This window comes from Hyalella azteca, unplaced genomic scaffold (assembly GCF_000764305.2).
Source record: "Hyalella azteca isolate HAZT.00-mixed unplaced genomic scaffold, Hazt_2.0.2 contig5580, whole genome shotgun sequence".
NCBI lineage: Eukaryota > Metazoa > Arthropoda > Malacostraca > Amphipoda > Hyalellidae > Hyalella > Hyalella azteca.
The window spans coordinates 663466-690213 of NW_025935765.1; the positions used below are offsets into that span (position 1 = coordinate 663466).

General features: G+C 38.5%; 1 protein-coding gene across 1 annotated transcript; it reads right to left on the bottom strand.

The window, feature by feature from the left end:
* Positions 1 to 11552: 11552 nt before the first annotated feature.
* Positions 11553 to 23084, bottom strand: LOC108665680 (neural Wiskott-Aldrich syndrome protein). Its single transcript, XM_018152457.2, has 10 exons — positions 22910 to 23084; positions 21502 to 21627; positions 21181 to 21282; positions 20617 to 20716; positions 19821 to 19986; positions 19064 to 19181; positions 18172 to 18556; positions 17794 to 17891; positions 14221 to 14307; positions 11553 to 13092 (listed from the first exon to the last, which is right to left on the bottom strand). Exons 1-10 carry the CDS (start codon positions 23024 to 23026, stop codon positions 12931 to 12933), a joined length of 1461 nt encoding a protein of 486 aa, XP_018007946.1. The 5' UTR covers positions 23027 to 23084; the 3' UTR covers positions 11553 to 12930.
* Positions 23085 to 26748: the final 3664 nt, after the last annotated feature.

Genomic DNA, 26748 nt, shown 5'->3' on the forward strand with positions numbered 1-26748 from the left:
AATTTTATTGTAATCACGGATAAACTTAGTGCTTGACAATGGATGAATAGCATTGACGATATTCCTTATTTTTGATTTTCATACGCGCAAAATTTATATTGCAAAGGGTATGTGAAAATCTTGTAAACAATTAGTACTGTGCTTAACAATCCCTTTTACTATACGGGGGCTCAACTAACGCAAACAAGTGATAAAAAAAATCAAGAAGACATTATTTTGTCTGCTCGAGGCAAGCATAAATAAAGTTTCCTGTATCAATTATTTCGTTGTCCAAAGTGCTCCAATGTTCACAATTTTCCTTGCCAACGAAAACCACGCAAAACTCCTTTAGCATTCACCAAATACTGTTCAACGTAAACAAAACAGGAAAATCCCCACCCAAGAGCACGAAATGTTCACTACGAATTTAGTAGAGCTTTAGGAGTTACTTCTAAGCCCACTGTGAGCAGCGAAGAGGCTTGTGAGCGCCGTGAGCACATCTTTTAAGTTGTGTTAAGGTGAGTTGCAGCTCTGCAGTGTTTGCTCTAGAGGCAGCTCCTTCCCGGTGAAAATTTACAGACGCGGCAGCTTCTGATTTGGAGTACCAGAAGCTGGGGCGACTCTAAATTTTGTCAGGGTTATTTTGGGGTCGCTACTGAAGCACACACAACGGTCTTAGCGAAGCCATACCGTCTGAGCCACTTTAATGCGCTTACCAGGGGACTTAATTCTGCGCTCTAAGCGCCTGCTGGCTGATTCTTGAGCGCTCACAAACCTTTCAGCTTGAAATTACCCAAATTAAAGCAATGTTTCGAAAATATATTTTCATAAACTTACACAAGCATAAATACATTAGATACACGGGAATATTTCCTAACCGAATTGTGCGGCCGCATTTAGGAGTGAAATTTTTATGGCTTTCTCATGGGAAGACTTGAGCCATCTTCGTCGCTCTAATCGGTAGCTTTGGAAATGGTTTGAGATAATGCACGGCATTTCCGAACCAAATCTCGCGGGTTCGCATTGAGAGATCTACATTATTTATGGCGCCCTCCGGCTCGTTGTCCCGCAAGAATAAGACTTATGCTCACAACAGACTCGATTCTGTGGCATAGCCACTGTAAAAATACAAGGATGCAAAACTCAATTGTGAGTTAGGACTCAGAGCCGATTTTCCTTACTCAACACAGCGAGCTTTTATGCTTCTTGTTACGAAAAATTGTTGAGGGAGATACGATGTCAGTTCACAAAATGTCCTTAAAGCACATTATAGAATTTACTGTCTTATTGCAAAATAATTTGTTTTATATTAATGATATTATTATTTTTTTTTTGGCAAAGTAAAATACGGGAAACAATTTTATACAGTCATGAATTTAGAGACAGTGAATTTTATATCAATCTTTTTGTAGAAAACATGAATGAAAATATAAATGTGAGATATGCGAAGGTGTTATACTTAATAAATTAAAGCCTATGTAGAAAGTTAGTCTTGACACGTGCTATAACAGTTCACAAAAGTATGCCAATGGGACAAATCGTTGATTAAATGTGTATATCCACAGCAAAACAACTTTGTATGAACTAAACCGTGTGAATTTTTCTTTTCAACTTCAATTCTGTAGTTTGGTGTCAAGTGAACGTGGCTTGCACCTACGAGCAGAAATGTAAGAAGATCTTGCCAGTATAATGACGTGTTTGTCTGCTCTGCCACTAAGCCGGCTTCCTAATACGCATTTAATGAAGCAAATTTCCGAAAGATGCCGGAGTAGTTGGCCGTGTCACCGGAAATAATTTCAAATCATGGTTATTAAGCGAGGCTCTTCGCTGAGAACAATCAATAGCAAGAACAATCGCAAAAGAATCAATCAATCAGAAAAGAATAAGAAATGAACCAATTTTTTGAAAACATTTTTTCTTCAGGTGGTCACTTCTGGCTCATGAAGACGGAACTGAAAAGAAGTGAATCAATACAGCGCTTATTTACTGAGAAATACCGTTCCGGGATAACTGGTTACACAATTTTAATTCGCACTGAAGAAAAAATTATTGGCACACAGCTGAATAACTTCTAGTAAATTCATTGGTAAAATTTCTCATAACATATAATTAAACGGTAATTCTGTTCACGGTCAAGTGAACCTAACCTTATTTCTAACTACACATGTACTTGGAATTCTGAATAATTTTGCGGAACAGAAATAAACTCGCAATTAAATTTCCCAGAAAACCGTGAACTCAGTCTGAAATGTCACCTTTCCCTCGCACCAGGAACTTTAAACATGTCTGCACAGGTTACAGACACATCGACCTGTGCTGCATGCATCCTATGTCCACATTCGTATGTTCGTATTCCTGTGTCCGTATTCGTGTCTCATAAGTCTGTCTCGGAGTAAAATCTCAGGGCGAAGTCGTCGCATCGCATCCCCGTTGGCTAGTTGGCCCGAGCCTAAACATCCCATTTATATTCATTGCTCCAAGCCTAATTTCACTCGCAGACACTTTTTCGCTAATTTTAGGCGCCGTTTATTTTAATTATTTGGCGGGCAAGTTAGTGAAGGCTCCGTGGCAGGGCATCGCCGTGAGGCTCTAATACAGCCCGCCTGCCAATGGATGGCGCTGCAAACTCTTCCGCTCCACCGCCGCCACGCGTAAACTTCATCAAAAACAATTATTCCTTACACCCTGCATGAAAATACACTCAAATCTCCATCAAATGAATTATCTTTTCCTGTGCTATCAAAACATGGAAAATTAAACTTCTTTCTAAGAAGAGAATTTGAGCAATTAATACTTAAAACATGAAACTTGATAACATATACCTATGTAAGTTTTAGCTATCTTATAGCGAATATTGCGGGGTCTGGAAAATGTTAGCAAAAATATTTAGGGAAATTTTGTCTAATTGTAAAGAAAATTTGATTAATTTTGTAAAAATTGGATGGAAGTTTCGAGTCAAGTTCCGTATTCGACAAGTGACTGAAATAGCTTTTCGCGGGAGCAAAGCTTAAAATTTCAAGTTAAAAATCTTACGAATCATCGAGTAAAATTTGAATGAATAAAAACGAGTGTATTAAAAAATTATTAACACTGATCTGCAAGAAGTTCTCATTTAAAAATTGCCACTGTGCAATGAGCAAAAAACTCAGGTGAATTGGAAAACGCATAGAAATTCGCTGGAAGCTAAACAACATACAAAAAGGCCAATAATACTTAGACCAAACCAACCATTACTGATAGTTAGACGATCCTAGCGAGTAATTTTAGTAAATGAAGGTCGACATTATTTCTATGTTTACCATGGACAGGCCATAGCGGGAAGGGTGAAAACGCGATTCGGTTATTTGGCGGGAGCTGCTAGCAAGCCGAGCAGCACAATTTACGGTCATGTCTAGAAGCACTTTGGCTGTCGACTCTAAAGATTAATATCAATGTTGCAATGTATCCGGCGTGTTTACATTGGCAGACTCGGGCTACGCCTCGGGACTGGAACACCACTCGGGAAATCAAGTGAAATGACTGGCCTATTGTGAGTGCGTCGCTTCAATTTTCTTCGAAACTTTCAGAAGACTTGCTCGGCTTGGGTCTCCAAATAGAGCATTACCCGCAATATAAAGAATGCGCGTCAGCGAGCAGCCTTTCTAAAAAGAACAACGCTGAGAAATCGAGTGAGAATTTGCCAGGTGATTGTAGAGGAGGGAGTGGTGAACAACGACCGGGGTACGCGGAGTGAGTGAGAATTAAAAACAAAAAAACCCTGCGCTAGAAATCTAGTGAAACTCACCGGTTACAATGCGGTGTAAGATTAGGTAGCAGTCGTGTAGTTATACAGCAATCTGTTGTTGCACATTATACAACAACAATCCGTTTATATGGTACACAAAAATTATTAGTAATGATGAAATAGAAAGTCAAGCAGCCTACTGCAGCGGAATTGATATTTATCCTGCAAATACCCACAGGTCAGTGAGGTCACTAGGACTAGAATAGATACATACAGCCGAAAAGACACACACGGATTAGATTTTTCGGTTGCAGTAGTGTGGAGGCAGCTTTGTAGTCTACATTGTAATGAAACATTAGGTTAGATTTGGGTGTTTGATTAGGGGTCGACTATCGCCAAGCGCATTTACCCCACCCTAACTGAAACTTCACACTTCAAGTTTAACTGTGTCTTTACTCCTAACCAGGAATCGTCATTTTCTACCTGTCCACCATACCAATACCTATGTTTTCATTGCATTGACTACGTTCAAGCTCAAAAATAGATATTTGACAAATTAGGCATATAAAATCTTGATGTTCCAACCATCTGTAAACTTACCAGTAGCAGGCGAATGCGTTTCCGGAACAATGTCCCACGTTGCTATCTTGATACGAATCGACGAACGTTCTCACATAAAACACGTAGCGACCACAATTCAACAAAACAATTGAATTTTCTTTCACTAGCTTGCGTCTATTTTATCTCGACAGCACCCGAAAGCTCATATAGTACGATCTTGTACACAGATTGAACACTAGGTAGTTCAAATGCGGAGTTATTGACACTCTGCACGAGGAATCTCCGGCGAAGTTATTCTCTGAAATGCATGCATGATGGAAATCATAACGAAATGGCTCAATCCTTTTTAAAATATCTTCAATAAAATATTTGGGCAACGTACAAGGTTGGGTAAATATATGTCTATAGGTCTACTTTACCATTCCCAAGCTTTATAATCCCCAACTCTTTAGCTTTCGTTACTACATCTCGTCTACACTCCACCTGAAACTCGGCTTGCCCACAGCAAGTACGGGAAGATATTCGTAGGAGTAACCGAACCGACGAAAACAGTTGTTCCCAAGCAGTTACTAGCGTTTAGGGGGTGTTATGCCTGAAGCCAGCTGCGCCAAACTTTACACTTCACATTCCTTTACGTGGGTAAGAATGCTAGAAGGATTAGCAGCCTATGACGTATTGTTCTTAAAGCCATAACACCGTTTGCCTACAGCCACAGCGTAAGCAGGCCCAAGTTAATAGTGTTCATACTGCATATGGCCAAACCTATTCCCGCTCAACCTCTTCTGGCCGAACCTACACACGTTGCAACATTTCACCACGCAAAATGAACCTGAGTGGAACTAACCTAGCCTAATTGGCTGTAAGGTAAGGGGTCGCCTGCCGAAGACCACCACTGCCCTGGATGTAATGGACCATCATGATTCCTGCCTTCCGGATCGTAGCCTTCAGCACTTCAAGCCGTCCGTATCTAGGCCGTGGGTCGAACCAGCCCTCGGTCGAACGGCCACTTGTCGAAGGATGATAAATTTTGGAATAGAACTATGCTATCTGAAACCTAACCTCAGATGCGGTGAACGTAAAATTACGTAATTTAACGATACCCGGAAGTCAGATTCGATCCTCGGCCTGGTGGTGCACGGCAGGTTCTATGTGAGGCCGGAGGAACATAAAACCGAGTGGTTCACGGCTGATTGGTGGATGTCCGGAGATATCCAAGGCGTTCGATTCAGGGCTTATTCGTGAACAAAATTGGTAGTGCACGGCTGCGCTCCCGGCTGGGGTCGCCTGCCGAAGACGATTCAGGGCTTATTCGTGCACAAAATTGGTGGTGCACGGCTGCGCTCCCGGCTGTAAGAAGGTCGAGTCGGGGCAGCGTTAATAGGCTGGGCCATATTAGGTGAGGTCGGATGCAGAACTGCCTGCTTATGAGCCAGCATGCTGAAGTTTTGGCTGAAGACCTACGGCGCTATTATCTTAGAGCAATGTATCACTGATGTGGATTACAGTGTTCCAGCGTTGACTGCGGCTTCTATCTCTGAGGATGAGTAAAGTTTTTGTATGCTGAGGCTTAGTGTTGGCTCCATGTCTTATTTTATGAGTAAAATATGTGAATCACGGCTGCTCTCCCGCGTTGAGCAGGAGCATGTGGAATTACATACGATGGTATTTTTTGAATAGCGCGAGCCTGCCAAACAGTACGAAATTAGTTAGTTAGTTAGTTAGTTTTAGTGGTCAAATGTTTACTAGCGCTTCAGCTATTTAGCTATCTCGCAACGAAAGTCAAGATGAACATCACCATAGAGGTGGAAGGTCTCAATTATTCATCACCCTCAAGGGGCGGAAGGTCTCAGATGTCCAGCCCGCTGAAGCGGGCTCGAAAGAAGCAGCGTTAGCATCCCAAAGAGACGAAGTGACAAGGAGGGACAGGTGAAAAGCAACAGAAACGAAGACACTCGACCAAGAGGTCGCTTACACGGTACGTCGGCCGCCCGCACGAGAGAGACAGAAAAGGCAAATGTAAGGAATCCTACCTACATAACAACTTAACCCCACAACTGAGACCTACAGTCAGACACCGCGAGCTCAGCGGTGGGACGCTCAGGAACAATCCCCCTAGTGCCTCGTTCTCACATAGCCGGTTAAGGGCCGGAAGACACCCGGAATCGATTCCTGGGGTACCGGTTATCAAACTGGAGATCTGGCAAATGAGATCCGGGAGTTCCTAGAGTTCCTGGAAGGCGTGGCCATAATCCGGCTTGGTCGGAAAAATTATTCAACATGTTGAATAATTTTGCCGGTACGCCCGGAACCATAAAAATCCGGGAGCCAACCTGCTCTTCCGTTGCTATGTGAGAACTCAACCGGCACGGCCGGGGGACCAGCCTGGGGTACCGGGAGGGGTGAAATCGTCCCAAAATTTTTTTTTGTGCGAAAGCATTGTCACTTATTCACATTTTCAGCCTATGTGCTGTTTCAACTTTGTACTTTTTTATATTTTTTTGCAAATGCATTGTCAATTGTTCATACAGTGGGGGAAATAAATATTCGTACACCTGAAAAATCGTATTTTAATATATGTAAGTACACAAACTTAACAGGAAAAGTGATTTAAATTATATATAGAGACGCATAGTATTCAAAAATACTATCAAAAGAAATTAAATCTCAATGCAACAAAAAACAATGCAACATGTTCACTTTTCGGGTGAAAAAAGTATTCGTACAAAACAATAAATCCGCATTATTTTAATTTAATACTTGGTTGAATACCCTTTATTCAGCTCAACAGATACCAGTCTANATAAGTGACAATGCTTTCGCACAAAAAAAAATTGGGACGATTTCACCCCTCCCGGTACCCCAGGCTGGTCCTCCGGCCGTGCCGGTTGAGTTCTCACATAGCAACGGAAGAGCAGGTTGGCTCCCGGATTTTTATGGTTCCGGGCGTACCGGCAAAATTATTCAACATGTTGAATAATTTTTCCGACCAAGCCGGATTATGGCCACGCCTTCCAGGAACTCCCGGATCTCCAGTTTGATAACCGGTACCCCAGGAATCGATTCCGGGTGTCTTCCGGCCCTTTAACAGGCTATGTGAGAACGAGGCATTAAGCCCTGCCCCTTGCATATTACGCCCTGCCCCATATACCGGCTATAAATCCGGCATTTCAACCGGCTTGACGTTTCCGGGACTTCCGGCCCTTTAACCGGTTATGTGAGAACGGGGCATATGAGCGCGAAATCCCATAGGACTTCTGACGAGCACAGACACTCGTCAGAAGTCCCCCCTGAGGGGCAGTACGAAATTACGTTCCGTTCCCATTGTAAGAACTGGAAAGTAGGCTTCTACATTAGACGAATGCATGCACACAGCCACCGTTAGTTTGGATCTTTCTTGACTATAGTACAAGAAGTAGAGGTCTCTAGGTGGAGACTCGTACTATGGGAACGTGCTTACCCAACAGGCTATCGGGCCCAACGTACGGCTTAATGCAACAGAAAATTATGTAAAAAAAACGTATAAGTAAAAATACATAATTGGTGGAGAGGTAGTACGAAAGAAATTTACGAACAATTCAAAGTTTATTTCAAATACTTGCCTAATAGATCAGCACTGCGCCTTCAAGCTAATTTTTTTGCCAGCCGTTGAGGTAAAGACTAAAATATTTCTTCTCTATCAGGCAAGATTATAATTTTAAAATAAATTTCTATATAATTCTTCCAAGGCTCAAGGTATTTCGTACTGTCTCGTACCCTTTCTAGAATACTCGGCTCGCACATTATGTTGAGAATTGCCAGCGTTCTTCTATTCGCAACATGAATGTTGACATCCAGTGAATATTTAATATTGTTGACATCCGAGGTACGGCATTCAATGCATGAATTGAGCGAGGTATCACCGTGGCAAGGAATGTGGATTCTTCTGCGGAAGTTGATTAAGGGAATCTGCCATTCTACATAAGTAGATTGCTGGCGATACCAATTAGAATTGGTGCTCGCGAATAACTAACCATTAAACTTAGGAACAAATGTGTGTAAACAATGCAACACTGATTATTTTTCAGGTCGTTTATTAACAAAGTATGAAGAGGCAAGCGAACAAATGAGGAGACGTTTTAGATGCAAGATAAATAGTGCAAAACATGGTATAAAAATGCAGGCTTGGGGAATAGATGCGCACTGATCAAATTATTTGAGTTTTGCTATCATTCGACAAATTATTAGGCAAACATTGAACTGGTTTCTAATAACGAAATCAAAAGTTAAAGTCACATTTAGATGACAAGCAGGCAGGAAAAGCAGTAGGAAAAATTCACAAGGTTCCGGGTTCTAGTTCGGGAAATTGCGCCCCAACCTGCAAATTCTGCTTTCCTTTGCATGCTTCTCTTAGTACTTAGCGAACACGTGGGAAATATCAGTTCTATGGACACTAGCGCTTAACTGTTTGTGCGACATAACAAGTGGAGTAAGGTTGACGTAAGTATAGGTTAATTATCAATAATAATTTTAATTAATTACTTATAACGTTATAAATTTCTTTAAACATTAGTGGGTTATACATGGTATGCATGCCCAGAAATGGCATGCCAATAATCGAAGTTGATTTCCATTACAAAGCAAAGACGATTCAACATCGATGGTGGTAAGCAGTGCAGCGAACTGAAAAATTAGAAATAACGCCTGTTTCATGTTTCATTTAACGAGCAATCAATTATCCGTAACAATCTCAACGGGAGTTCGTGCATAAAATTATTGAAAATAGGAAAAATCACCATTACAAATCACGTAATGGTGATTCGACCCCTCCAAGGCGTCTAGCACCTAGCGACCCCTCTTCTCGGTGGTTGGTCAGTAGAAGGTGTTTGTTTATACGGTAAGAAGATAATCATTGAACATCGATGTTTTACAGAATAATGATAAATAAATCTCGTGGCATTTTACATTAATAAATCATCGTAAAAAAATTAAGCTCGAACATATTTCTTGAAGGCATATAAAAGCTCGATTTAAGTTTAAAGACAGTCGTGTGCGGGAAGCTCAATTTGAAAATCACTTCAGATATAAACATCAGTTTGAAAAGCGCTCGCATATTCACAAAAGAACATTTCATGAGTTCGGCGGGTTAACCCTGTAATTAACAGCAGTAAGGTTGGCGCATTGTGTTGCTGTTTAGAAAATCAATGAGCAATACAAAATAAAGCGTTCTCTAAAATCGGTGACCGGCAAGACATGGCAGAATTTTCTACGCTAACCCCGCTGTACATGAGCATCTTAGCCGAGCTGCGTTATTTTCTGTTCTTTTTGATGTAGTTATATATTTAGTCCAGACAAAATACACTATATACGGTTAGAAAAAAAAAACGTTGAGCTTCACTCGATAGCAACAATTATTGCAGGATATTTAAGCGCTGGTTCCATTGGAATTATGGCGAATCATTTTTTGGAAAAGATATGGGAAGATAACAGACAAAAACAAATAACTGAAAATACACGAGTCACTCTAAAAAAACTTGGCAGTTTATACTGATCAAAAAATCGCTCTAAGCAAACATTGAGACAATGACAGTTTCCAAGAGTTAATGTTCTAAAATTTAAAATCTAATTAAACTTTATCCAATAAGATTACAAAACCTAAATTTGGTTTTAATATTTTCTCCTGAGCATCACTAATAACTTATAAGTTGGGAACAGAATTTAATAATTCATAAATATTTTTAGGTTCTACAGGTTCGACCAGTTCTATTAATTTAATACTAGTTTTATTAATTTGTGCCGCTTCAACTGTGAGCAAATACATTCGGCAATGGTTTCCCAAGAAGCTTAGATTAAGTGTAACACTTATTATATTTTCCCATTTAATATTTATAATTCTTCTTAAAGTCTATTCATATAAAACAACACAAACGATGATAAAAGGAAAACATGCAACATTAATCTTCGCATTTCCAATACAAGGCCCTACACACGTAACTAAATCATAGAGGCGTTATCCCCAACTCAAGCTATCGCAGTCACTGAGTACGATATTCTATTACAAAATTAATGCAAATTGCACTGCAATGCTTACATAATCGCGGTGCATACATTATATGCACCGCGAACAGAAAACGGGCCAAGCGCGTGTATAACTAAAAAAAAAGAATTTAACAAACATCAAAAACAACTAATTCTACAATCACCCGTGAGTATAAAAACTGTCCTCTCTTCTTACAATTTTCTAAGGGCACCGGTAATTCAGACATGTGCTCAAGAAGATTTTTACCAATTCCATTTCCTTCCATTCAAGAAAAAAGTTTCAAATTCAACGTATTGGGATTCCCTTTACATGCATGAACTCAGTGAATCACTGCAAAAAATTATAATAATAATAATGTAATAGCATATAAATAATTAAAATAGTTATAATTATTACCAATTATAATTTTCAGCTATAAACCTCGAGTCAACAGAAGCACCAAAACACTTAAGGACCAGAAATAACGAGTCTGGGAAGACTCTGGCTCACCCATAATGCCTTTCTCAACACGTGCTAACCTTCTTGAAATGCCTAGCACCTTACGGACCAGGCAATAAGTCCAGCAGCTACCTCAAACAATTAGTTTGTTATGGAAATATTGGGTTCAGAAGGTCGGATCCCTTGTGGAATCAAGTCGCGAAAAGTACAAGAATCGGAAACAGGCCGTGGGCCTATTTCTTCAATGCCGACAAATCTATTCTCTTCTACCCTAAATTAGAGGAATACGGTACACTCGGATTCCTGCCGACACCGATGTCACTATTCCCACTTTTGCACAGTTCTATAAGAGGTGCCCAAACTTGGAAGTATCCAGTCTACATGAGGAGGGTAGACCCATGGTTGAACTATATGAGGTTGACCCACGAGGATTTCCGTCTTTCAGTTCAGCTTTCTTGTTACGTCTCTGAGATCGAGAAACGTTAACAATCCCGTCATTCCCACAACGGATTGGTTGACTGGTTTGATCGCATTTCGGTCAATGGTTAATGTCTGTGACGTCGCAACAAACTACATCCGCAAAAATGAGCTTCTCATGGGTCAACCTTATACTAGTTCAACCATGGGTGTAGTCAGGGCGACGCAGGCTTCTGGACCTCAAAAATCTCCCATGCACAGCAATTAATGGACTTTCAGTGTTCTACTGAATAAATTCTCACTTCGGGACTTGGTTCCGCTACTCTCAGTACTATGACAATCGATCAGTAAGAGCAATATCGAAAACTAATTTCACTTAACGATTCTATTTTCACACAAAAAAAAAACAGAAAAGGGTTACTATAAAAATAGATTTATTCACATACAATTGCATCTAAAAAAGCTTATTTGTTAGTTTACGGGAAGAACAAGTGCAATACTCGACTTATCATTACGAAGAAGTAGCCTGCTTTGCAAGCTTGAATTATTTTCATTTAAAGTGGCCTCATGCCATCCCGCCAAAAAGAAATATTTTTAAAATTGGAAATGGTGGCGGCATTAGATCCAAATAACTAAACATTTACAACTGATCTCCTTGACCAAGTCTGCTTCTCTGTGTGAGTCAATCAATTTGAACCTTTGATTATACGACGATGTTGAGAGTCGTTCGCCAGCAGTGAATCAATCATTCATTATGATGAACTGTACCTATTATTTCAAAAAGATTGTACTTCAATTCCTCGCCTACATCCATATTATACACAAAGCTCAACTTTCACCAACTTTACAATATGGTCCGTCAGTAACATAACCTTTTTCACCGAGTCAATACTTTTCGACTGAATTTCTAAAACTCATATCGGCCAGACCAACCATATCTACCTGCGACAAGCTCCGACAAGTTAGGATACCTAGACCACCTCAAGCACTTGCTCTCAAACATTTAATGTCGGTCATCAAAATACCTTACGAGTTATTCCCAACTTCAAAAATCAGTATTACGCTAACGGTGGCATAATATTCACTTCATGTCAGCTGCCCGATGCAATTCACCTTACGACGGTTCTCCAGGTTTATGCTCTGATAATTGGCGACTTTTCCATGAACTCCAACGTGTGTGATTCTCATCCAGCGTCTCCTGGTCGGACGTGACTCGCCACTCCAGCCTACGACAGGTCTGGCAAACGCATAATTCCCAATAGCTGGTGCCAATACATGCTGAGAATCTGAGCACGACGTTCTCAATAATAATAGACACCGTGTCAATGGTTCTGTCACTTCAATAGAAACAATAGAAACAGATGTTAACATTTTCAACGGAAATCACATTTGTAAAAACTTTATTCGAGTAAAAAATGTTAGGAATCTTCGAGGATTCTGTGAAATATTTCAGAAACCTTGCTTAGGGAGTCTTCGGAGCCGAGCGGCAGGATGTTCTTAATAGGGAATATCCTCAAACCTCATCAACGGAATATCCTCAAACCTCATCAACGGAATATCCTTAAACTTCTTTTATAAAATATTCTCAAACCTCATCAACGTGATATCCTCCAACCTCAGTTACGGAATATCCTCGAATCTCATCAACGGGATATGCTCGAATCTCATTTACGGGATATCCTCAATCCTATGATACGGGATATCCTCAAACCTAATCAACAGGACATTCCTAACCCCTCTCTTCGTGTCACTCTCCCACAGGACCAGAGGACGTGTCCTGCGTAAGGACGTGCCCTTAGTCCTCCTCCCATTCTTCCTCGTCCTCGTCCTCCGTATCGTCGTCATCGTCGCTGGCGCCCTGGATGACCTTCGCGCGGTTGTGCAGCGCCTCAGCCAACGCCCCTGCCAGGCCACCAAGGGGAGGAACCACCACGCCTCCGTCATCCTCGTTTTCCACCTAAACAAAAATTAAATCAAAATTTCCGTTCAGGGACCGTACTATCAAAACTCGCTCAAGTGCGTATAGCGGTAAAAAGTACCAAAGTACTTTTTACCTGTGATTACTGGGTTAGTTTTTTGATAATAAGGCCCAAGATTTTTGCAATTATTTATATGAATACATTAGAGTCTACATATCATTACTAATTCTTCAATAAGTCCGAAATTGTGGCCATTATTTTTCTTCATTCTGTTGAATAAGCAAATACTTACCGGCATGATTGATAAATTGAAATCAATCATCTGTAAATTATTTGTGTGTATTCAAAAGATAAAATAATCCGCTCTAAAAAAGTTCCGCGACCATTTTCAGGTCGCATCGACACTATCTTACAACTCATCCTATAATTCACCCTTTATTTTTAAAGCATAGTTGAAGACCCACTCACGAAACACTATTAAATATTAATCCATATATTCTAATGAATGGATGCAAGTAACATAGGAAAACAACTCTCAACATAATCGAAGACATACAATCAAATTTATTTGTATTTCATCCATTCATGGAGAAATTACTACCTTAGACCTAACCAAGAATTTACTATAGACCAAACACATAAGACCTAAACAAGAATTTACTATAGACCAAACACATTAGACCTAACCAAGAATTTACTATAGACCAAACACATAAGACCTAACCAAGAATTTACTATAGACCAAACACATAAGACCTAACCAAGAATTTACTATAGACCAAACACATAAGACCTAACCAAGAATTTACTATAGACCAAACACATAAGACCTAACCAAGAATTTACTATAGACCAAACACATAAGACCTAACCAAGAATTTACTATAGACCAAACACATAAGACCTAACCAAGAATTTACTATAGACCAAACACATAAGACCTAACCAAGAATTTACTATAGACCAAACACATAAGACCTAACCAAGAATTTACTATAGACCAAACACATAAGACCTAACCAAGAATTTACTATAGACCAAACACATAAGACCTAACCAAGAATTTACTATAGACCAAACACATAAGACCTAACCAAGAATTTACTATAGACCAAACACATAAGACCTAACCAAGAATTTACTATAGACCAAACACATAAGACNACGCGCTTGAGGTTGACGCCGCCCCTGATCTGGTCGAGGAGCTGCGAGCGCGAGTCTGCTACAGGCGCACGCTCCGCCACCTCCACTTTCTGCAACACGGTAATGCGTCACAACTAGACGTGACATCACTTATAATATCTTATATTATAATGCATACTCTTAAAACACCCTTTAATATATTAAACTATGTAACTTCATGTATAGCTTCTCTCCTTCAATACTACTCTAATTAATGTGTTCACTTCAAAACATTGAACTATTTTTACAGTTCCTGCTCATTCTAGTGCGTCATGAATAAGCCAAAACGTAAAATTTAACGTTTTAATGTCGTAATGACATTGAAATGTCTCAATATTTTAGCAAAGTCACCCAACGTCAAGCTATCTTAATATGTCATCAGAATGCCCCAATACAAAGCTTCCCATTAATAAACTATCAAGCCATTATAATATTTTATTATAACGCCCCAAAGTTAAATAATCAGTCATTAATCAATACCCCAGAACGAAGAACAACTTAAAATTCTCAATTATACCCGACATTTATAATATCGATAAGTGGCATTAATACGAAAATGGAGTTGTAATGTTAGGTGATTTGTATCAAGTTAAATGATAGTTGAATGAAATTTGAAACGTTGCAGTGAATCAAGGATGAAGTGCAAGGAGTTTCGTAGCAATGATACGATAGGCCTAGCTTGAATAGGCTTAATTACTAGGACCAGTTGATCGAATCCCATCGTATTTACGGCTGTTTTTATAACTTATTACTACTTATACGGGAGTTCATCGTCTATACACAACAGCGAAAGATGCATCATATAAACTAATTTACAAATGATTAAAAGATAATAACGTGTAAATAAATAAAAAATAAAGAATTAAATTAGTAGGTACTGATAATTAATCATTACTAACCATAATACGGTGATTATAATCAGTATCTTCAAGAATCACGGGTTCTCCTAAATAAATCAATTTAAAACACAAAAATATACATGGAGCACGGAGTCGTATATCATAACCACTCATATACTATCATTTAATAAGGAACAAGGAACGTCTCTAGAGACCCATTTTTAAACGGTCAATATGACCGTTTAAAGCTCTATTTATTTGCATTACAAATGAAGCAGATATGAAGTAAAAGCGATAGTGAGAAACATCAATCAATAAACGGTATGGGATAGTGATGTGAAAGTAAAATCAAGCCTAAATTTTTAAAGCAAAAAACAAAAAACTTATTACTCAAATGCAAATAAAAGCAAAACACCACAAGACAAAAAATTATTTAAGACATGTAAGCAAAAGAAAAGCACCACAAGGCAAAAAAGTATTTCAAAAAATGTGCAAAAGCAAAGCACCACAGGACGAAAAAGTATTTCAAATGGGTAAACAGAAGCAAAACACCACAAAACAAAATATTATTCCTAAAATGAAAATAAAGGCAAACCACAGGACGAAAAATTATTTCTAAAATGTAAACAAAAGGAAAGCACAAGACAAAGTATTTCAAAAATGTTAACAAAAGTAAAACACCACACGGCAAAAAATTATTTCTAAAACGTGAACAGAAGCAAAGCAATACAAGGAAGCGGATTTTTCAGCTTAATAATTCTTAAGGAAGCGAGCTCGGCAGATCTACCTGACCAGCCGACGTAGGCGTCTGAAGAGGCAACGCCGAGGTAGACGAGTGTAGGGCACAAAGTTCACGATAACATTACTATTACAAGCAAAATATAAAAAATATAACTCAGTACTACTATTACATGCATTATATAAAAAATATAACTCAGTTAAATATAAAAAATGCGCTAAAAAAGATAACACCAGCAACATAATGTTAAAAAATAGCAGCTACCATCTGCCTTACTGGCGGCGAGCAAACAAACACTGAAGGTGCAGAATAACGCCATTAAAATAATATTTAAAACCATACGTTAACGTCTTTCGATTGGAGCGCATGCAAAGAAACTAGCTCATGCATGTGGAGTTTGAAACGCCCATAATGCCGACTATTGTATGCCGAATTCCCATTAAAACCGAAAAAGCCGAAGTGATGACTAAATTAGTAGGGATGAATGATTTAATTCAATTTTGCATCCGTTACAACTCCCGTAACTGATGTAGGTATATAGAAAACTTTTCTCAAATGTATGTGAGAAATAACTCCGTTCACCTGACTGGCCCATGTCAAGAATTACGTAGCATTTAGAGTTCCAATAGTGAATGTAAAGAGGTTAGATGAAATACATGGTTGCTGTATTAAAATGATTAATTTTCGGTAAATTGCAGAAACGTATGACGTGAAAGTAAGCCGAAAATAAATTATCAGTAAGTCGTAAAAACGTACACAGTAAAATTATTACTATTCGATAAGTTAGAGAGGCATACAGGGTGAAGCTAAACACTGAACGCAAACAATACGTTTATATATTCAACACAAACTACACGCACGTGTTGGGTATAATTGAAGCAACTAAAAGTAACCTCGGCAAAATTCATTTAGACATAATTGGGAAATGCGAGCACAATTTTTCAAACTAACAACAGGAATTAATATAAACTTAAAGAAAAGAGTAACCGGGAAGATGTTGATATTACCTCCATTTATTGTTAAAGAATAGTAGGAAAATGTAGTGCCAGTAAATGCACTTGCAATTTCATTATAAATATTTCAGAAGCAGCAAAATTCTGACGTACGAAATGTGAACTGAATTGATGCATGTGGAATTGATGCATGCTGAATTGATGCTTGGGCCGTTGCGCTCGGCCTCTTCATCAATTTCGTTAACATCATATACAAAATTTGTTACTATTCATCAATTTCGTTAACGTCATAAACATTTGTTAGTGTACCTGATGCCTAACACCGCAAATTGCTGGTTCTGTTCGGTCAAGTATCCGCGATACTAAGCTTGTCGATATTACCTGGACTTTTAAACTTATTCTTGGTGGCTTATACTTGAGCGATACGCCAGTCGAGTAATCCTCTGTTCAATTGTTGTTATTGTTGACGGTTTTGACACGGAACTTCAAACTCAAATTTAACGCTTCTTTACCGTACGTAAATTCATCCTCGAGCCTAACTTTATCTCCAAAGAAGAATCAGATGAGAGTTCACGCAATAAAAACATTTCTAACATTTAAATAATTTGAATTTAATTTGCGCTTGTTCGCCTAATATTTCTTCTACAATATCATACATAATTAATACATTACATGCATAAATCAGCCCCAGTTAAAGCCTAATATTTCTACTTTAATACTATAAATAAATACTGGACATTACATGCACGAATAAGCCCTAATTGATGCCTGATATTTCTACTTTAATACTACAAATACTCTACACTACATGCACGCAATAGCCATAGTTAAAACCTAATATTTCTACTTTTAAACTATCACTAAGTTCTCTACATTACATGCAGGTTTTAGCCATAATAAAAGTTTAGAATCTGCACTATCATAGCATAAATGAGTTGAAAAAATGAATAAATAAATAAATAAGTTTAAATAAAAAAATAAAAAATTAATAATAAATGAATAAATAAAATAAGAAATAAATCTGACCTTAAGCTTGGCGCCGCCCCTGATTTGGTCGAGCAGCTGAGAGCGCGCGTCGGGGGGCTGTAGGGAGGCGGGGGGTAGTGACTGGTGGCAGTGGGTGACTGGTGGCAGTGGGTGACTGGTGGCAGTGGGTGACTAGTGGCAGTGGGTGAATGGTGGCAGTGGGCGACTGGTGGCAGTGGGTGACTAGTGGCCCACAAAAAAAGTGTTATGTCATTAGGCGGTAAGTAACTCATGAAAAAAGTATTGTTATTATTCAGAGACAAAGACGAAGAAATCAATTTTTGCAACTACGGGAAAAAGAAACAACATGAATATAAACAGTTGTGAAATGCTAAGGAAATAACGCTTGAAGATCACGCAAATAAAACAACAGTTCACCAGCAGGCGGCGGCGGCGGCGCCCTACCGCCGCCGAGTGGCGGACCGGCGGCGGAGACTTTAGAAGGCGGAGGCGGCGGGGGCGCCGCGTGACTGGTGGCGGCGATGTTACGTGGCGGCGGCGGCGGGGCGTTACGCGCGGGCAGAGACGGCGGGGGCGGCTTAGAGACGACGGGTGGCGGCGGTGGCGGTGCCGCCTTGTGGTCGCTGTAGGAAATATTGTTGTTGTTGTTGTTGGCGGGGGCGGCTGCGGGGGCTGTGGCGGAGAACATGGCCGAGTAGTTCTGGGTCTCGCGCTTGGCCTGCTCGATACCGCCGTTCTTGTCGATGAAATCGTAGATGAAGTTACGCGTGTGAGGGTCCAGCATCGTGTGGTCCACGCCAACCTAGGCGTTAAAAAAATATTATTATACTTATAATAAAGCGAGTAGTGTGGACATGCCAACCTGGACAGTAAAAATGTCATTATTAAACTTATAATAAAACGTATAGTGTGGTCCACGCCAACCTGGGCGGTTAAATGGTTATTATTAAACTTATAATAAAGCGTATTGTGTGGTCCACGCCAACCTGGGCGGTTAAATGGACCCCTGCTACAACCTGCCATCTCTTACAACCCACCCCCTGCTACAACATGCCATCTCTTACAACCCATCCCCAGCTACAACCTGCCATCTCTTACAACCCACCCCCTGCTACAACCTGCCATCTCTTACAACCCACCCCCTGCTACAACCTGCCATCTCTTACAACCCGTCCCCAGCTATAACCTGCCATCTCTTACAACCCGTCGCCAGCTACAACCTGCCATCTCTTACAACCCGCCCCCAGCTACAACCTGCCATCTCTTACAACCCGTCCCCTGCTACAACCCACCACCAGCTACAACCCACCATTTGGAAGAACTTTTGCAACGACTCGTCCTCGGAGAACTGAGCGAAGCCATTATCAGGGTCGAAGCCAACATGGGTGATGTGGCGGAAATCTGTAGGCTGGCCTATTTCCTCCTTACTGCACAAACAGGTAAAAATCCATCAAAATATTATACTGCATGTTCTTTGTCTTGTTAGCCTGGTACTGGAAATTAATTGAGCTATTTAAGCGCACATACCTGCCGTTCAGGACAATACCAGCACCTTAAATTGTATTTTGCATGGTAAAACCATGAGATATATATTGCAAACTGGGCCAAAATAGGACATGGAAGAAATTGAAACGTAAATTTTATTTTCTCAAGGGTATGAGTTTCACTCTAATTTCAAAACGAGAGTTAAATTGAATTTCAGTGCTTCATCAGGCAGCAATGGGATTATATTAATAAACACAACTTTTATTATAGTTCAAAAAGTAATGAGGTGATTGGGGAGAACGTGATTAGGTATGTGATTGGAGGTAAGTGTGATTGGGGGAAAGGAGTGCTGAGAGGGGAAGGCATTGTGAGGAAGAAAGACGTGATTAGGGAGTTCAGGATCAGGGGAAGAATGGTTTACAAAAAACAATATTTTCAAATCAAACAAATATTCTATCCCAAACAACGCTTGGTAAATCTGTTGGTGTAATTACAGCTATTCTAACCTTTTTTAAGATTTCTTGTTCAAAAAGCAAAAACAAAACGTAGAACCGGCTGAAAATTGAAATAAAAATGCTTACCGGATATTTTTCCTGCCCTTGGACGTTTTATATTTGTTGAAGCTAGGAGCAAAGTTAGCACTGCTCTGGATGGTGTTAGTGCCGCCAAGCTGAGCATCACCCTTCTGCGGCTGCAATACATTCCGCTGCTGCAGTTCATTCTGACGGTTCTGCTGCCGTTTGCGTTCTGATAATAAAAATCAGGGTTTCAACAAAATCAAGATATAAGCAAAAACTTTGTAGTGAGAAGATGGTCAAGTTAAAAGTTAAATGAATCAATTTATCCAAAACTGGAATCATATGAACAGTTCTGATGAGTGATAGGTAAAAACGGGGCATAATAGAACAGAGTTCTGATAGTTGAGAATAGCTATGCACATGTAATTCAATCTATTATATGAAAAACAAAACACTAACAAATGTACTCATATTTGAGCAGCCTTATATTTCTTTGGTCTAATTATTATTAAGGTGCCTTCATAATTAAATACATATTTATTGACAGCTGAGTGGATTAATGATTCAAATTGAGATGAATTCTTGGACATGGTGGCAGAGGCTTATTTTTTACCCTTCTTTTTTTTGGTCCTTAAGATGATCAGTACCTAAGTATCAATGATAACAGCACTTATCATACATAAGATATTAAATGAAATTTCAAAGTACAAGTTCTTGGATACAAGTTTGGATAGGATTGATATCACACACTCATTATAGGTGAGAATTCCAAAAGGAATCATATCCAAGAAACGTGTTTATGCTCAAGTTACATGACATCAATTGAGGTGATGCCCACAGTGCCCCACACACCTCTTACCTTCTCTCTTGCGTTGCTTGGCCAAGTTTCGGTCCTGGTAAACTTTGTAAAATGAAGCAGCTTCAGTTTCATCAGCAAAGCTCAATCCAATGACAGAATCCTGAAAAATGTCCATTTTAAAAATTATAAGCACTATAGAATATTAGGGACCCATTTTGAGATTGAGTTAAACTAAAATTATTACAAAATCTATTTCAGCATGAATACCAGTACTTTTGATTCTTTCAAACAATTTTTAGACAATTCAATTGTAATAATCTAAATAATGCAGAATAAAAGTGGACTGGAGTTTCTGACTAGTTAAATAAAATAATATAAACATTATTACACACTAAACAAAATAATATAAACCAAATTATTAACTAAACAGAACTTAAGGCTTCATAAATGCCAAACCTTTAATCTCTGTCGCAATGAACTATTGAGATAGAATTTATTTTGTTACAAATGTTTCCATAATGGGAGTTTCTTTTCATCAAATTATGTACTGAGCTAGGTACCTACATTCAACATTGGGTGATAAATGCCTTTTGAGACATATCAGAAGTGGTACATATCACTCACATCTCCCTGGAACTGATGGAAGAATGGCAAGGAGTTGTCATATGTCAAATTCTGGTAAAGCTCCTGTTCAAACAGCTTCACTCCACTGATGACATCGTAGACCTGAAGAATAAATAACTGGTTAAATTTTTATAAAATATATTAGCATCAAATAATTATACACAAAATCTGCACCTACACTGTTAGGTTTCAAGAATTTGGATGAAAGATGACATTTTGATTTGCAATATTAAGTTAAATACAACAGGATTGCACTTTCATATGGTAACAAATAAGCTAGTTTGATAGAAGATAATTATGTATTACTCCAATTGAAATCACCTGAATGTAATGAGATCTGCGATAACTATCCTTTGAAAAAGTTGCTACTCCACAGTGTGCCTTGACCCAATCATTGTGGTTTGGTGGCTTTGTAGTGAAAACTTGCACCACAGCGGCAGCAAGAATCTGTTGGACAAGGTTACATTTTTCAGCAGCTCAAAGAGCAGATTTTTTTTTCATTACAATTTTATGACTAGAGGCAAATAGTGACAAGTTTCTTTCTACAGTGTCTAGGAATCACTTTCTATGAGAAATAACACTAGGAAATCCCTGTCAACAGTTATTCCTTAGTGTTATAAATCTCCAAAAATTGAACAAATCAGTTTATAACCAATAAATTTGAGATAGGTTGCTGTGAAGACAGATTTAAACTTTCCAGTTCAAGTCTTATTACAAACTTATTTCAGAAGTCTGTTTAGCCCAGTGTCCATCTTGTATGTTAATTCATGCATGTACTATATATATCACATATCTTAACATGTTGACTATGTATTGGTACATATGCGTACCACGAAATGTATTTCTCCAGGAGGTAGTGGTACATAATTCAGGTTGCCTAAAATCGGCCAAATCCGAGAACAAAAAAGGCCAAAAAAGGCCGATAATTCAATATATATTTTCCTAAAATTGGCCAAATCCGAGAACAAAAAAGGCCAAAAAAGGCCGATAATTCAATGTATACTAGTTTATTTGTAGGTTCCGCTATAAAAATTCCATTTAGTTACTTTTTGCAGTATTTAAAATTTAATTAGGAAGTACCCTATCATAAATTTTAGCCGGGCAATGCAATTGAGAAAAACTAAATCACGGAATTTGTCTGGAAAAAAATTACCGTCTGGCAACCCTACTTAAAAGAAGTACAAAAAATGAAATAATAGTACAAGATGAAGCAATCGTAGTGAACGTGTTAATACAAAATTGAGTCTGACACTCAGCACTGCATATTTATAATATAGTATTTGTTTGCAAGGTTAGTTAGAAGAGTACCGTAGTGTTCATTTAGTTGATATTCTATTTTAAGGAAATTCACCCTACTGATATCATAAAAAGGAAGAAATTCAACATTGTGAACAATTGAAATGAACTGTGGCAGAAAAAAAAACAATCAAAACTTTCAACTGCAAATAGTGTGTAGTGGGAATGGATCTTATTCTATTCAATAAAAAACCATACTATATGTATAAATAACCATATATTTTAAGAACAACCCAAAAGGAAAGTGGTGACTGAAAAACATGGGAAGACAAATTACCTCAAGCATATAAATTGATGCATAATACATTTACCTACATTACATGTAAATGTATTAGATGTAAATGTAAATTTACATGTAAATAAATCTATATTTACATGTATATACACTAATAAAGCACCAGTAAAATTTGAAACATATGACACTCCAACTCACCGTTACTCTATTTCCAACCAACTTGAACAATGTTTGGTTTTCTTCTTCAGATAGCAAACTTGAGCGAGCATTTGGAGGTGGAGGACGCTTGCCTGAAGGCACTGCAGGCCCTGCCATTATGTCTAATGCAACTTTGCAAGAGCTAATTTCTTAATAAGTAAGAGTAATTGATTCGTTAAACTGACAGGAAAAAAATATATCAAAATTATGACATTCCCAACAAAATGACTTGCAATACACCCAAACTGGGCCTAACAAAATATGTCTTTTAGTGCATTTCAACTATGTTTTTTTTATCTCAAATGTTTCATTTTTAACCCAATCTGACAATTAGATATTTCCTCTAACAATGTGTTCTCAGGCATAGAAAATATTTATTTTCATACATAGTATCAACTAGAGATTTCCTGTAATTTTTGGAGCCTCAAGATTTTGGCTAGATGAATTCATTTGATTGTCTTCTAATTATTAGCAAAGTTTATGATCATGCCATGAGATTCTAAAATTATTGAAAATATGTTATATTGGTGGTACTTAAAAATTTTAATAAGAAACTTTGACTATTAAATATATATATACCTACACAAATTTCTTTTGTCATACTTTAACATGAATAAATTTCATGAATAACCAATCTAGGATAGGATAAACGCGGTATATTCCGTCATCGTGGGTAATTCCGTCACCTCTCTAGTTTTTCCTTTATATTAAGCTTTGTTTTAGTTCCATGCGTTTGTTGATGGTTGAAATGGTGACGTCATACATTTGCGCGTCGAACTAATGCCAAAACACTAGGTCTTGGCCATCTAGCAGGAAAACATTGAGATCCAAAGAGAGACAATGCACGCTACCCAGTGAGATCATCGAAAAATGTGTCAAATTTGACAGTTGACCTTGCTCTACCAAATAGTGAATAACTGTTTGTATAGGAAGAATATTATGGTTTGAGACTTTTAGATATGTCTGTGAATATATTATGAATCCTTTAAGTAAACTTGTATTTGCTGATTTCAAGTGGTAAACAAATTAATAGATGATTAAGTTGAGAAATGGATTTAGACACATGAAAACTAATTCCGCCACAACTTGAATTGGACACACACAGATCGTTCCAAGCTATGTACAAAAATTAAAATTTGCTTAATTAAAAGCTTAATAAGTGTTAATTAAAAGCGTAATTAAGTAGTGTTCAATATTCATTAGTGTTCTAAACTTCTAATTCAAAGCCATGTTGTATTCCAATACAGCTTGCACAGCGAACGTAATTCGAACACGTGGATGTCGGCATTACGTATCAGTTGAATTTGAAGCGCGGACGGAATACGACTCGCCATGTGTCGAATATTGCCACACACAGTGACGGAATATAGGGATTTGGTAGGTTTCCATTCTAAAGGCTTTTTAATCAATATGGCAACATTTTGTGACGTTTCATTGTTGCTGACGCGTGGTGAAGTGTTTTGAGAGTCACGTGAAGGCAACAGAACTTACGTAACGCATACATTTTTTTATAGTTTTTTATTTCTCGATGTGTCCTTAATGTGCCGGAATATAGGGTAAACGCGGTATATTCCGACATCGTAGGTAATTCCGTCACCTCTCCAGCTTTTCCTTTATATTAAGCTTTGTTTTAGTTCCATGCGTTTGTTGATGGTTGAAATGGTGACGTCATACATTTGCGCGTCGAACTAATGCCAAAACACTAGGTCTTGGCCATCTAGCAGGAAAACATTGAGATCCAAAGAGAGACAATGCACGCTACCCAGTGAGATCATCGAAAAATGTGTCAAATTTGACAGTTGACCTTGCTCTACCAAATAGTGAATAACTGTTTGTATAGGAAGAATATTATGGTTTGAGACTTTTAGATATGTCTGTGAATATATTATGAATCCTTTAAGTAAACTTGTATTTGCTGATTTCAAGTGGTAAACAAATTAATAGATGATTAAGTTGAGAAATGGATTTAGACACATGAAAACTAATTCCGCCACAACTTGAATTGGACACACACAGATCGTTCCAAGCTATGTACAAAAATTAAAATTTGCCTAATTAAAAGCTTAATAAGCGTTAATTAAAAGCGTAATTAAGTAGTGTTCAATATTCATTAGTGTTCTAAACTTCTAATTCAAAGCCATGTTGTATTCCAATACAGCTTGCACAGCGAACGTAATTCGAACACGTGGATGTCGGCATTACGTATCAGTTGAATTTGAAGCGCGGACGGAATACGACTCGCCATGTGTCGAATATTGCCACACACAGTGACGGAATATAGGGATTTGGTAGGTTTCCATTCTAAAGGCTTTTTAATCAATATGGCAACATTTTGTGACGTTTCATCGTTGCTGATGCGTAGTGAAGTGTTTTGAGAGTCATGTGAAGGCAACAGAACTTGCGTAACGCATACGGTTTTTTTTATAGTTTTTCATTTCTCAATGCGTCCTTAAAGTGTCGGAATATACCGCGTTTACCCTATTAGTTGATGCTAGATTGCTAGCATTGGTTAAAAAATAAAAGGTAAAAATTTGCTTTGCTTGATATTTCCTCAGCTTTTCCATTGCCTATTCTCTGTAGGTAGCTGTGGAAAACATCTACCTTGAGGAATCAGGACTGCAGTCTGACTGTCTGAGTCTGCAACTTGCAACTGTGAACTGGAGCTTTTCTGGCTTCTGCCATAAGGCATAATTGGAAGTTGGAACCAGAACCACTAGATAGCTAGTAGATTCCTGTAGATAAATTACCTCCCATCTAATTGGCAAGAAATCTAAACAAAACCTCCCATCTGAAATCTTCCGAACTGGCAAGATTTCAGAATCAACCCTCTAGAATGAGTCTAGATTAGGTCATTAGGCCTCATATTATTCCACCATTTTTTCAATAGTTTTTCATTTAGATGGCGGCTGAGTGGTTTGAACTTTGAAGAATGAAGACCAGTGTAGTAGCCTAGTAGGTATAACTTGTATTAAAAAAACAACGTCCTTTTTTCCAACGCTTGCCGGTTTTCCGTCCCATTATATATCTCGTAAGTAATTTATTCAACAACTTCTACAAGTCAAATGCAAGTGGCAACTGGCAAATGCTGAAGGGCAAGATACGAATTCTCATAAAGTTGAAGCTCACACGACCGTACACCGTCGGTGCGAGCCTGCATCCTCCAGTTTGTCAAACCGTCGAACGTGGAATCATTGATCTTAATTTATCAAGCTTCAGCCGTCCGAGTTTCGCACTCCTGCGCTTATCACTCGCACTCGGTTCCTAAGTCCCACGGTACTACGGTAGTTCCTTAATAGTGGAACAGACCATTGAGCGGAACTGTCAATTTTAAACGTATGGTACACGTGCAAAAAATTGACTTGCCTATATTTTGCCTGATTTTTTCTACCTAGATATCTGACAAGAGAAAATGTAGTGAAGCGGCTGCAATTTACATAAAGAGAAACACGAGCTTCATACAGAGAGGCAACAGGCTGAGCAACACAAGATTCGAAATGACACCTACCTAAACTACATATAATGAGGAAAGCAACAGCCAGAGAACAGATTTTTTTTAGCATTTTGACAAAAAATTGTATACAAATATTTGACTTAAATGCTTGCAAGCTGCCGGCATTTTAAGCAATTATGGGAAAGAGGTACGGTGAGAAAAGTAGCCGATCGCCGTCGAGTTAACCCGATACTGTAAGTTGACTTGCCAAGCATGGTCAACCTGGCTAGTTAGTTTAGTGGCCAAATGTTTACTAGCGCTTCAGCTATTTAGCTATCTCGCACCGAAAGTCAAGATGAACATCACCATAGAGGTGGAACGTCTCAATTATTCATCACCCACAAGGGGC

Excerpts from the sequence above, each read along its gene's own strand:
- LOC108665680 (XM_018152457.2), bottom strand. The coding sequence starts at position 23,026 with ATGGCAGGGCCTGCAGTGCCTTCAGGCAAGCGTCCTCCACCTCCAAAT. Across the intron at positions 19,182-19,820 it reads AAGGGCAGGAAAAATATCCG|TAAGGAGGAAATAGGCCAGC; the intron begins GTAAGCATTTTT and ends CTGTTTGTGCAG. Across the intron at positions 18,557-19,063 it reads TGCAAAAGTTCTTCCAAATG|GTTGGCGTGGACCACACGAT; the intron begins GTGGGTTGTAGC and ends TTTAACGCCTAG.